The 14,320-nt window shown below is 46.9% G+C and overlaps 1 protein-coding gene across 9 annotated transcripts in view; it reads right to left on the minus strand.

The window, feature by feature from the left end:
* The window catches only part of LOC106568602 (disabled homolog 2-interacting protein), a 242,985-nt gene that overhangs the window by 28,245 nt on the left and 200,420 nt on the right, over window positions 1–14,320 (minus strand). For all 9 annotated transcript variants that reach the window (XM_014139089.3, XM_014139084.3, XM_014139105.3 and 6 more), the window contains one exon: window positions 2,841–2,985. In XM_014139089.3, the coding sequence (XP_013994564.1) occupies window positions 2,841–2,985 (145 nt within the window). The remainder of the gene's footprint in view (window positions 1–2,840; window positions 2,986–14,320) is intronic.

Raw genomic sequence — 14,320 nt, forward strand, 5'->3', positions numbered from 1 at the left:
ACAGCAAGCAATGCAGATGTAGAAGCACGGTGGCTAGGAAAAACTCCCTAGGAAAAACTCCCTAGTTTGGCTGAAGAGGAAGAGGTGGAATGGTATCAAATACATCAAACACATGGTTTCCATGAGCCGTCCTCCCCTCAGCAGCCTCCACACACACACACACACACACACACACACACACACACACACACACACACACACACACACACACACACACACACACACACACACACACACACACACACACACACACACACACACACACACACACATACACACACAAGCTAAGAGCAAACAGTACAGTACAGTAAAGTACAGAGTCATTATCATCATTAGCCGATAAGAGAATCAACGGTGAATGTGTTTGTTGCTGGAGGTAGTTATAATAATTGTCCACTAGGAGGCTCACTTTTCTGTTGTCCCTCAAGGACCTCTGAGATGGAAGGACAATGGTGTCCGGCCTTTTAATTACAGTGATACTGAAACACTGAATGAATGACTGTGTCTCCATTCAAGACATCACACCATAACAGCTTTCCATAAGCAAGACATGAACTTCAGACTATCGCCAACTATCCAATGACAATAATAAGTCAACCAACAATAGGGGCCAGGGCCGTCCCAGATAATACACCATGACTGATGACTGATGTTCATGTTCTCCATCTCAGTCAATGTACCAGACGAGGTAACGACAACATAAACAACGTTAGAACAACGCTCCATCAACATTCCACAAACCCTTCCCCTCTTCCTGTCAACTTTGTCCTTCCCATGTGAAGAGAGAGTGAGAGGTGAGAGATGAGAGAGAGGGAAAGAGAGATGAGAGATGAGAGAGAGGGAAAGAGAGATGAGAGAGAGGGAAAGAGAGATGAGAGAGAGGGAAAGAGAGATGAGAGATGAGAGAGAGGGAAAGAGAGATGAGAGATGAGAGAGAGGGAAAGCTAGATGAGAGAGAGGGAAAGAGAGATGAGAGAGAGGGAAAGAGAGATGAGAGATGAGAGAGAGGGAAAGAGAGATGAGAGATGAGAGAGAGCGAGAGGGGATTAGAGGATGTCTGATTTGCGGCTCTACCTGTCCATGTTAAGACTATAGAAACAAGATCTTACTCTCAGTTTGTCAGTGATAAGGTGTAATCATTTCCCCTGTACTGTTTGTTATTGAGATGATCAGAAAGGAAAAGTGATTCTCTCTCTCTCCCTCTCCTTCTCTCTCCTTCTCCCCCTCTCCCTCTCTTCCCCCTGGTCGTTGTTTTGTTGCCCCTTCATGGCAGACCAGACCGGACCAGACCAGACCAGACCGGACCAGACCGGAAGCGGTCAATCTTCTGTAGTGACAAGGCGTTCTATTATTCACCCAGGCTTCAAAGCACATTAACTCCAAGAAAAACACACATGCATTATTCACTAAGGCTCCAATATATTCTTAACTCAACCCTGAGAGATATAGACACACACACACACACACACACACACACACACACACACACACACACACACACACACACACACACACACACACACACACACACACACACACACACACACACACACACACACACACACACACACACACACACAACATTATTGCACTGATATTAGATCTGTGCACAGAGAGATAAATGAGAGTGGGAGGGGAAAGAGAGAGATGGAGAGAGAGAGATGGAGGGAGAGGGAAATAGAGAGACAATGTGCTTTTCTGTAGATAAAACTGCTGCTGTGTACGTTTCCTGGATGAGGTAAACACATCAACATGCACCAGGCTTATAGCCAGGACCACAGCCAACACTAACACAACACTGGACTAACCTTGGTCTTACCTTGTGGTAGAGTGAGAGAGGGTGAGAGAGAGAGAAAGCAAAAGAGGGAGAGAGAGGGAGATAGTGAAAGGGAAAGAGAGAGAGAGAGACAGAGAGAGAGAGAGAGAGAGAGAGAGAGAGAGAGAGAGAGAGAGAGAGAGAGAGAGGGAGATAGTGAAAGGGAAGAGAGAGAGAGAGAGAGAGAGAGAGAGAGAGAGAGAGAGAGAGAGAGAGCGAGAGAGAGAGAGAGAAAGAGAGGGGGGCGGGGGAAAGAGAGAGAGAGAAAAGAAAGAGAGGCACTTAGTTCTGTGTAGACACCATGTCCAGTCTCTGGGGTCAGGGGCTAGGAGTGTTGTGTCTACCAGCCCTGAGGCCTTCTCTGCCCTTTGACCTCCACTACAGCTCAATGACCTCTGACCTTAATTACAGCTCAGTAAACATGGCCTAATGACCCAGAGCAAGTTTTGATTGCTTACGATAACACACACAATGTCTCTGTATTAAGCATGGATGGATGGAGAGAGAGTGGAAAAAGAGGGCTGAGTGACAGAAAGATAAAGAAAGAGAGTGAGAGTAATATTTACTAATGTTTCCCTTGTTGATTTCCCTTTTGTTTATTGTCTATTCCATTTGCTTTGGCAATGTAAACATATGCTTCTCAATCCACTAAAGCCCTTTGAATTGAGTTGACTTGAGTGAGAAAGAAGAGTCTACAGAGAGGCCAGTCAGTGTGAAGACTTCAAACCAGGAGAGATAAATAGTATTTATTTGATTTTTCCTTCCATCTTCCAGAGTGGGCTGTGCTGGAGGAAAACATCCCAGACTGGAGCAGTCATCTCTACAGCCCTGAATTCAAAGACCATCTCTACCATATCTCATCCTCTTCTGTACAGCAGATCACATCTCCTCTAACTACACACACCAATAGCTTTGTATGTCCTCTCCTGGAGAGAGAGAGAGAGAGAGAGAGAGAGAGAGAGAGAGAGAGAGAGAGAGAGAGAGAGAGAGAGAGAGAGAGAGAGAGAGAGAGAGACTCACTCACCGAGTGCATCCTGTAGGTACTTCTGCCCCACTAGTTTGAGGTACTCCTCTATAGCCTTGGTGGCCAGCGTGTTCTCTCTGAAGATCAGGTGCTCGTTCTCCCCACACCGGTCCACCTCTGACATCATCAGGTCTGTCAGGAAGTCCTACAGTAAAACAGGAAGAGAAAACTAGTTGAGATGACACTGAAACTCTTAACGGTCGAAGCAATGCTGGGGATAAATGTATACAAATACTGATTTTCAAGCAAATTGCTATAATTTCTAAAACAAGCAAAGCAATAACAATATTATATCCTGCCTAAAACAACATAATAGTTTACTGTCAACTGAAAAATAAGTAAACAATATAAAAAACACTCTTAAGATAGTCATACATCTCATCAGCATTCTGCACATGGTGACAGTCTGGTTAATGTTGAAATAAACCTGACAGGAAACACAAGGACATTTCTATACCCATTAGCACTGTGTGTGTGTGTGTGTGTGTGTGTGTGGTGTGTGTGTGTGTGTGTGTGTGTGTGTGTGTGTGTGTGTGTGTGTGTGTGTGTGTGTGTGTGTGTGTGTGTGTGTGTGTGTGTGTGTGTGTGTGTGTGTGTGTGTGTGTGTGTCACAGTGCCAAGCCCAGCCCATAGTGGTGTGATTACTGCTTCACACTGTGATAATGGGTTGTCCTCATTCCTCTGATGCAGGCACGGAGGAGTCTGTATTATCTGGGATGCACATGGACGTACGCACACAGCAAAGGCAATATGGAACAACAAAATCCATTCAGGATCAACCAAGCCATCCCAGGAAAATGTTACTGGACAAGCAGAGGGCACATGACTGCTGATGGGGGATGGCTAAATGGTTTGTGGTGCGTGCTCAGTCCCCTCCTGTGCTCCCTGTTCACCCACGACTGTGTGGCCTCATACGACTCCAACACCATCATTAAGTTTGCTGATGGACATGACGGTGGTAGGTCTGATCACCGACAACGATGAGACAGCCTATAGGGAGGAGGTCAGAGACAACAACCTCTCCCTCAACGTCAGCAAGACAAAGGAGCTGATCGTGGACTACAGGAAACAGAGGGCCAAGCAAGCCCCCAATCACATCGACGGGGCTGTAGTGGAGCGGGTCGAGAGCTTCAAGTTCCTCTGTGTCCACATCACTAAGGATCTATCATGATCCACACACACCAACACAGTTGTGAAGAGGGCACGACAGCACCTCTTCCCCCTCAGGAGGCTGAAAATATTTGGCATGGGCCCCAGATCCTCAAGAAGTTCTACAGCTGCACCACTGAGAGCTGGTTAACTGGCTGCATCACCGCTTGGTACAGTATGGCAACTGCTTGGCATCCAACCGCAAGGCGCTACAGAGGGTAGTGCGTACGGCCCAGTACATCACGGGGCCGAGCTCCCTGCCATCCAGGACCTCGACACCAGGCGGTATCAGAGGAAGGCCCCAAAAATTGTCAAAGACTCCAGCCACCCGAGTAATAGACTGTTCTCTCTGCTACTGCATGGCAAGTGGTACCTATGGTCTGGTACCGATGCACCAAGTCTGGAGCCAACAGGACCCTGAACAGCTTTAGTTTGTGTGTATGCATTGATATGTAGGCTACGTGTGCCTTTTCATTTTTTTAAATGTAATTCTGTCTTTGAGCTGTTCTTGTCTATTGATGTTCTGTATGTCATTCTGTATTATGTCATGTTCTGTTTAGACCCCAGGAAGAGTAGCTGCTGCTTTTGCAACAGCAAATGGGGATCCTAATAAAATACCCCAAAAATACCATGACTGCTAAATAGTTAGTTAAATAGTTAACCAATAGCCACCCGGACTATCTGCATTGACCTTTTTTGCTGTAACTTGTTTTGACTTATTATCTACATGCACGAAGAATGTGACAAATGTGCACGACAAATGTGATGAAGCATGTGACAAATACAATTTTGATTTGATTGTTACTCAGTGTGAGTGGAACATATAGGAAGTAATGATACATCACCACTCTCTAAAAATGATCTTAACGTTAGAGGAAGACATGCTTACAGTTAGATTTCATCTCTTGGAGTTTAGTCACTTTTTGTTCATGCTGGAAACAGAGCTGTGAAGTCCCTGAACATCTAGTTAATCAGAGCAGCCCAGCAGGGTGAGGACAAGAGAGAAGAAACAGATGTAGTGAGAGGAGAGAGAGAGAGCGAGAGAGAGCGAGAGCGAGAGAGAGAAAAGAAGAGTGAGACAGAGACAGAGAAAGAAAGAGAGAGATATAGAGAAGAAGAGAGAGACAGAGACAGAGAGAGAAAGAGAGAAAAGGAGAGAGGAAAGGAGAGGAGACAGAGGGAGAAAAGAGAGAGAGAAAGTGAATCAGAGAGAAATAAGAGAAAGAGAGAGGGGGGTGCTCAACTCAGACAGGTTCTGTAGTTCTGAGCCTGTTATCCCAGCTAATCAAAGCCTAGCAGCTGGAAGCCAATCAGAGCTTGATGTGCAGCAATAAGAGAGGCTTTCTGTTACCACACACACACACACACACACACACGAGAGTGAAGCAAAAACTGTGTGAAAGTGAAAACTCCCTTCCATTTGCTGAGCACAATAATTTGACCCTTTCCTGCGTGAATGGGCAGCCACCCGGTCCATCATTAGACTGAAAGTTCTTCTTCTCTTTTCTTTACCCGGCAGAATGTCAGCCCAATTATGATCTCTCCTCCAGCCTCCACCCCTCTCTATACATCTCTCCACCCCACCCTCTCTCTCTCTCCCCCTCCTCTGTCTGCCCTCCACCCCTCTCTCTCTTTCCATCTCTATCAATTCAATTCAAAGGGGCTTTATTGGCATGGGAAATGTGTTTACATTGCCAAAGCAAGTGAAATAAACAAACAAAAGAGAGAAGACACAAAACAACATCAACAAAAAATGATTTGCATTTATCAGTAAACATTGCACTCACTAAGATTTCAAAAACAAAGACATTTCAAGTTTTATATTATCAGCTATGCACATTGTTCTAGCACACTGCAGTATTTCACCTAACAGATATGGGAGTTTATCAATGTTTGATTTGTTTTTGAATTATTTGTGGGTCTGTGTGATCTGAGGGAAATATGTGTCTCTAATATGGTCATACATTTGGCAGGAGGTTAGGAAGTGCAGCCCAGTTTCCACCTCATTTTGTGGGCAGTGTGCACATAGCTTGTCTTCTCGCGAGAGCCAGGTCTGCCTACGGCGGCCTTTCTCAATAGCAAGGCTATGCTCACTGAGTCTATACATAGTCAAAGATTTCCTTAATGTTGGGTCAGTTACTCCTCACTCTCTACCCCACTCCCTCCCTCGCTCTCTTTCTCCTCCGCCACCCTCCCTCGCGTCAGTGCTAATAAGTAAAAGTGGAACACTTTCTATATTACTGTCACATCCCATCACCCAGACTATAACTCACTACCACCACCACCCCTCCTACAGAGAGACAGGAGGGAGCGAGGAGGGAGGGCGAGAGGAGGGTTGGAGAGAGGGAGAGAGGAGGGAGGGAGGGAGAGAGGAGGGTTGGAGAGAGGGAGAGAGGAGGGAGGGAGGGAGGAGGGAGGGAGGGAGGGAGAGAGGAGGGAGAGAGGAGGTAGGGACTGAGGAGGGAGGGAGGGAGAGAGGAGGGAGAGAGGAGGGAGGGACGGAGGAGGGAGTGAGGAGGGAGTGGAGGAGGAGGGAGGTAGGGAGGGAGGGAGGGAGGGAGGGAGGGAGGGAGGGAGGGAGGGAGGGAGGGAGGGAGGGAGGGAGGGAGGGACTGAGGAGGGACTGAGGAGGGAGGGAGTGGGAGAAGACAGCTCAACACATGAGAGATATTAAAGGGAAGGTTGGAAGGGGGAGAGGAAGGGAAGGGGAGTACAAGACATCAAACTCCAGCAGATGAGAGTTACCCTGCAGATGAGAGTAACCCTGCAGACTGTCTTACCTGGCAGCAAAACTCATAAAGCCCTGTCCATCCCACCACCTTACAGCCACAAATAACATCAGAGATAGAGTGTGTGTTTGTGTGTGTGTGTGTGTGTGTGTGTGTGTGTGTGTGTGTGTGTGTGTGTGTGTGTGTGTGTGTGGTGTGTGTGTGTGTGTGTGTGTGTGTGTGTGTGTGTGTGTGTGTGTGTGTGTGTGTGTGGTGTGTGTGGTGTGTGTGAGTATGCGTACGTGTGTGTGCGCTTGCTTGTTGGAGCGAAAGTGTTTCTTGTTTCTCCTTCCAATGAAGAGTCACTCGATCAAAACTGAACAACAACAAATCCCTGAGGACAAAGGTTGAAATGCCACAGAAACCACTCTTCCTGGGATGTACCCCTCCCTCCCCCCTAGAGATACTCAGAGGAACAGAGGCATCATGTCTGAACAGAGGCATCATGTCTGAACAGAGGCATCATGTCTGAAGAGGCATCATGTCTGAACAGAGGCATCATGTCTGAACAGAGGCATCATGTCTGAACAAGAGGCATCATGTCTGAACAGAGGCATCATGTCTGAACAAGAGGCATCATGTCTGAACAGAGGCATCATGTCTGAACAAGAGGCATCATGTCTGAAAAGAGGCATCATGTCTGAACAGAGGCATCATGTCTGAACAGAGGCATCATGTCTGAACAGAGGCATCATGTCTGAACAGAGGCATCATGTCTGAACAGAGGCATCATGTCTGAACAGAGGCATCATGAATGAACAGAGGCATCATGTCTGAACAGAGGCATCATGTCTGAAGAGGCATCATGTCTGAACAGAGGCATCATGTCTGAACAGAATTATCATGTCTGAACAGAAGCATCATGTCTGAAAAGAGGCATCATGTCTGAACAGAGGCATCATGTCTGAACAGAGGCATCATGTCTGAACAAGAGGCATCATGTCTGAAAAGAGGCATCATGTCTGAACAAGAGGCATCATGTCTGAACAGAGGCATCATGTCTGAACAGAGGCATCATGTCTGAACAGAGGCATCATGTCTGAACAGAGGCATCATGTCTGAACAGAGGCATCATGTCTGAACAGAGGCATCATGTCTGAACAGAGGCATCATGTCTGAACAGAGGCATCATGTCTGAAAAGAGGCATCATGTCTGAACAGAGGCATCATGTCTGAACAGAGGCATCATGTCTGAAAAGAGGCATCATGTCTGAAAAGAGGCATCATGTCACAGAAGAACAAGACTGTTAATAGAACAAACAGAGTATTACTGCACATGGCAACATGCACAGGAGCTGGCTACAGAACAAATAGCTGGAGAAATCAGGACTTGGACAGCACTCCCTGCGGCTGTCACATACACCCTATCTTTGATGTCATATGTGACTGTAAGGCAGTGGGATGGACAGGGCTTACTGAAAGAAACACATTTCCATTACACACTTGTATAAGTGTGTTACAGGACAAATAGCACCCAAATAATGATTAAGTACACACACAAACCTGAACAGACCCTAACCAACAGAACACATTCCGTTCCCGTGTTTGTATTGGAGTGTCACATGAAGTGGTTATCACAGGTAAGTACAGAACAGCCCAGTACAGAACAGCCCTCGTTAAGAAGAAGACAAAAGAAGTCCTTCATTCCCGTGTTGATGCATGCAGATCTGTCTCTCTTTCTGTAAGGTGTTTCCATGGCAAAATGAGGCAGAGAAATGCAGGAGTGAGAGCCAACTAAAATGACCTTTCTCACCAGTTGCCTCAAATCAGCCTCATCTTAGGGATAATGTGGGGTAGAGGGAGGGAGAGAGAGAGAGAGAGTGTCTTGGCATTTTCCTCCACCACGTCCATGCTCTTTAAATTGGCCCGTCCTTGTATGTGGTTGACCCTGTTTGATTATTCAATAGCTTTAGGGGAGGAGACACACTGGTGTGCATAGGGTGTAATAGTGTACACCATAAACCCCCATAGTCAAGACAGGAAGCCTTTCCAATAAAGGAGTGAAGACAAGGACAATGGCGTTCTGGCTTTTGGGAATTGCAGTGATAACGCTGTAGAAAACAGGGGGTAAGAGAGATTACATCAACGATTCGTCCGATCAATAACCCTGGCTTAACAGCCCCGGGCTGGGACAGGAACCACTCCCCCCCTCTCTCCTCTATCAACCTTCCATCTCTCCCTCCCCCCTCTTCCTCCCTCCCCCTCCCTTCCTCCACCCCCCTTCCCTCTCCCTCTCGATAGTTGGAGTACGGCTTTCACCCAATATCATCAGCACCCTGCAGATATGGGGGGGAAGCCATGTGTGTGTGTGTGTGTGTGTGTGTGTGTGTGTGTGTGTGTGTGTGTGTGTGTGTGTGTGTGTGTGTGTGTGTGTGTGTGTGTGTGTGTGTGTGTGTGTGTGTGTGTGGTGTGTGTGTGTGTGTGTGTGCGTGTGTACCTTGGGGTGTACTGTATGTTTGTTGTTTTGTAAATGTGCATGGTGTGTGTGTGGTTGTGTATTTGTTTCTTAGATATGGTGCCAGTTGTGACTTCTACGAAGGTATGAATCATTTGGACGGGTTCTTTCCCCTGCAGTCCGCTGCTGTTCCCCTCCCCAGTTCCAGCTCTGACTGCAAGGTGAAACTCAAGCTGCCAATCAATGGAATCTGTCCCTCTAGGTCTCCCTCTTCCTCTCTCCTCTATCACTCCCAATTCTTCTCTCATCACTCCTTTTTGTCATTCCCGCGCACGACTCCAACACCATCCTTAAATTTGCAGATGACACGATGGTGGTAGGCCTGATCACCGTCGACGATGAGACAGCATACAGGGAGGAGGTCAGAGACCTGGCAGTGTGGTGCCAGGACAGCAACCTCTCCCTCAACGTCAGCAAGACAAAGAAGCTGATTGTGGACTACAGGAAATGGAGGGCCGAGCACGCCCCCATTCACATCGACGGGGCTGTAGTGGAGCGGGTCGAGAGTTTCAAGTTCCTCGGTGTCCACATCACTAAGGACCTATCATGGTCCAAACACATCAACACAGTCATTAAGAGGGCACGACAACGCCTCTTCCCCCTCAGGAGGCTGAAAATATTTGGAATGGGCCCTAAGATCCTCAAAAGGTTCTACTACTGCACCATTGAGAGCATCTTGACTGGCTGCAACCCCACTTGGTATGGCAACTTATTGGCATCCGACAGCAAGGTGCTACAGAGTGTTGTGTGTACGGCCCAGTACTTCTCTGGGGCCGAGCTCCCTGTCATCCAGGACATCTATACCAGGCGGTGTCAGAGGAAGGCCCTAAAAGTTGTCAAAGACTCCAGTCACCCAAGTCATAGACTGTTCTAGACCAAAAGGCTCCTGAACAGCTTCTACCCCCAAGCCATAAGACTGCTGAACAGTTAATCAAATGGCCACACGGACTATTTGCAATGACCACCTTTTTTTATTGTACTGACTCCTCTTCACTGAACTCTACCCATACACTCACACATACTATACCAGGGATCATCAACTATATTCAGCCATGGGCCTATTTTTTCTTGAGCGGATGGTCAGGGAGGACGGAACATAATTACAAATCATTTGTAGATGGCAAATTGACCCTCAAGATAGCCCAAACGGATATAATATTTGGATAAAACATAATCATTGCAAACCTTGCTTACATTTGTATATGCAGTTTATTAGGTAAATGCAGTTTATTAGGTACACCCCATCTAGTACTGGGTCGGACCCCCCTTTGCCTCCAGAACATCCTGAATTATCTGGGGCGTTCTGCAAGGTGTCAGAAACATTCCACAGGGATGTTGGTCCATGCTGATGCGATAGCATCATGCAGTTGCTGCAGATTGGACAGCGCTAAATTTACTATTTCTTACTTTTTAACTGCATTGTTGGGAAAGGGCTCGTAACTAAGCATTTCACGATAAAGTCTACACCTGTTGCATTCGTATTGTATGTGACAAATAACATTTGATTTGATTTGAACCTTACTCTTATCTCACTCACTATTAACAATAACAACTACAACCTGTTAAAGACTCAGTAGCTGTCTGACAAGAAAACCAACTTGTGCCCTGAGACTCTAATTTGCAGGGTGTGTGTTTTTGTGTGTGAGATGGCACGAAGCAGCACGTGGTTTTAAGCAATGAATCATACAGACTAGCAGTGCTGCTGCCCCATGAAGACCAAATTCAGCGCTGAGACAGAAGAGAAGAGGGGATGTTTACACTTCATCTAATTAAAGAATGAGAACTCTGCTACTCGAGGGCGACGCAGGGAAGAAGGGGAGGATGGAGGGATAGAGAGATAGAAGAGAGAGGGAGTGTGAATTTGTCATCCCATTGTCTGCTCCTGTGGATGAAGAGCCACTTAATACCATCCATTAGCTTGGTTTCCCTCCAGGACAGTACAACAGAAACACTAACAGCAGAAGATGATGTTTCCTGTTTGCTGTGGCCAGCTGAGCTCTATCTGCCAAAAGAATCGTTCCCAGAAGTCCATGGGTCCTGTTTGTAAATAGCCTCTACTATGAGACGAGGCTCCATCTTCCTCGGCGGATGGAGAAGAGTAGAATGTATACTGCGTTTAGGCATGCTACGAGAAGAGAGAGTGAATGCTGAGAATGATGCTCTGTGCCACCCCAACACAATGAAGCCCTGTTGGTGTTGTTTGTGTGGTGTGGCTAACACTGCTGCGTGAGTGCACTAACACGCTGGTTGGGTCAGAGACTGGAACAAGCTGCCTGAGGGAAGGGCTGGAGAAAGGAATGAAGGGCTGGAGAAAGGAATGAAGGGCTGGAGAAAGGAATGAAGAGATGGAGAAAGGAATGAAGGGCTGGAGAAAGGAATGAAGGGCTGGAGAAAGGAATGAAGGGCTGGAGAAAGGAATGAAGAGATGGAGAAAGGAATGAAGGGATGGAGAAAGGAATGAAGGGATGGAGAAAGGAATGAAGGGCTGGAGAAAGGAATGAAGAGATGGAGAAAGGAATGAAGGGCTGGAGAAAGGAATGAAGAGATGGAGAAAGGAATGAAGGGATGGAGAGAAGCACTCTGACCTTGTGTTTCTAGGACATTACTAATTTCTCGATAAAGCAATTACAAGTCCTCTTCCTCATGCATAAACACAAATGAATTACCTCCCATCTTTAATATCTTGTGATGTGTGTGTGTTTGGTGTCATCCCCTACAGCACTGCATGACCGCCGTGACAACCAAGGCGTCTGGGTGGACGGAGATACTGAACCATTATCCTCTAAGACATCCCTGGCCGCGTTAGAGAGAGAGAGGGAGAGAGAGGGAGAGAGAGAAAGAAGACCAAGATGAACAGAAAGAAAGAGCCTCAGAAAGAAAGTGAGGGAGAGAGGGAGGGAGATAGAGGGAGCAAGAAATAGATAGAGAGAGAGATCGAGACAGAGAGAAAGAGCTAGAGAGAGAGAGAGAGACAGAGAGAAAGAGCTAGAGAGAGAGAGAGAGACAGAGAGAAAGAGCTAGAGAGAGAGAGAGAGAGACGAGAGAGAGAGAGAGAGAGAGACAGAGAGAAAGAGCTAGAGAGAGAGAGAGAGAGACAGAGAGAAAGAGCTAGAGAGAGAGAGAGAGAGAGACAGAGAGAAAGAGCTAGAGAGAGAGAGAGAGACAGAGAGACAGAGAGAGAGAGAGAGAGAGAGAGAGAGAGAGAGACAGAGAGAAAGAGCTAGAGAGAGAGAGACAGAGAGACAGAGCTAGAGAGAGAGAGAGAGAGAGAGAGAGAGAGAGACAGAGAGAGAGAGAAAGAGAGAGAGACAGAGAGACAGAGCTAGAGAGAGAGAGAGAGAGAGAGAGAGAGACAGAGAGAGAGAGAGAGAGAGACAGAGAGACAGAGAGAGAGAGAGAGAGAGAGAGAGAGACAGAGAGACAGAGAGAGAGAGAGAGAGAGAGAGACAGAGAGAAAGAGCTAGAGAGAGAGAGACAGAGAGACAGAGCTAGAGAGAGAGAGAGAGAGAGAGAGAGAGAGAGACAGAGAGAGAGAGAAAGAGAGAGAGACAGAGAGACAGAGCTAGAGAGAGAGAGAGAGAGAGAGAGAGACAGAGAGAGAGAGAGAGAGACAGAGAGAAAGAGCTAGAGAGAGAGACAGAGAGACAGAGAGACAGAGAGAGAGAGAGAGAGAGAGAGAGAAAGAGCTAGAGAGAGAGAGAGAGAGACAGAGAGACAGAGCTAGAGAGAGAGAGAGAGAGAGAGAGAGAGACAGAGAGAGAGAGAGAGAGAGACAGAGAGAAAGAGAGAGAGAGAGAGACAGAGAGAAAGCACTCAAGGAGAACATCCTTGGTTCCTAATTACAACACATTTGGCGATAAATAAAGGACTACGGTGTTTAGAGTGTAGAATACTAATGCAGATCATCATCATCACCTGGAACAACCAGCGGCTGCAGCTATTAGCAACCACTCTGTGATCACCAGAGTCCCCCCCCTTCTTTCCCCTGACTGTGATTAAACCCAACACACATCCACAGACACAACACAGCCCTGTCACCACAGACTACACACCGTGTACACCAGAGAGAGAGAGAAAGAGAGGGAGGGAGAGAGAAGGAGAGAGGGAGAGAGGAGAGGGAGAGGAGAGAGAGAGCGAGGGAGAGGAGAGGAGAGAGAGAGACTAGAGGGGCTAGACAGCGTATCCAATAGAGAGGGAGACAGGGCAGGTCACAGACCATCTCTTCATCTCAGACACTGCAATTATAATAACCCTGCTGATTGTGATGCACCACGGAGGAGGGTCTGTCTCCACGCTTTCTTAAGCTAACGCTGCTAACCCTCACATTCACATTATTAGAATCAGCAGCAGGGTGGTAATGGATGAAGGCACTGGAAATAGATTAGTGTGTGTGTTTGTGTGTGGTGTGTTTGTGGACACGTTTAACTATACTTGTCAGAAGTCCCCACAAGAATAGTAAACAAACAAAAATTTGACCAACTGGGGAAATGTTGTTAGTCCCCACAAGGTCAAATGCTATTTCTTGGGGGTTTAAGGTTAAAATGAGAGTTAGGGTTAGGAGCTAGGGTTAGGGTTAAGTTTTCGGGTTAAGGTTAGGGTAAGAGTACACGTTAGGGTTAGGGGTTAGGGAAAATAGGATTTTGAATGGGACTGAATGTGTGTCCCCACACGGTTAGTTGTAGAAGACTGTGCGTGTGTGTGTGAGTGCGCGTGTGTATATGTTTGCGTATGTGTGTGTGTGTGAGTGCGCGTGTGTATGTGTTTGCGTATGTGTGTGTGTGTGGTGTGTGTGTGTGAGTGCGCGTGTGTATGTGTTTGCGTATGTGTGTGTGCGGTGTGTGCGCGTGTGAGTAGAAATTGACTGGTAGAGGATAGAAAGGTCTACACATGCTCAGGAGACGCTACATCAGCACGGTCACAAGGCTACAGAAAAAAAACAAGATGAGGTGTAAAACAGACAGACATAATCTCTAGAGGCTGTTACTGAGTGTGAGGGTAAAAACAACCAACACAGAAGCTTTGCCTCTTCATATGCTGTCGTTGGCCAGATGAGATGGAGGATTCCTTAAATATCTGACACAGTCCACTCAAGGATAATGTAGTTATGT

Source organism: Salmo salar, chromosome 01 (genome assembly GCF_965601325.2).
Source record: "Salmo salar chromosome 01, fSalSal1, whole genome shotgun sequence".
Classification (NCBI taxonomy): Eukaryota; Metazoa; Chordata; class Actinopteri; order Salmoniformes; family Salmonidae; genus Salmo; species Salmo salar.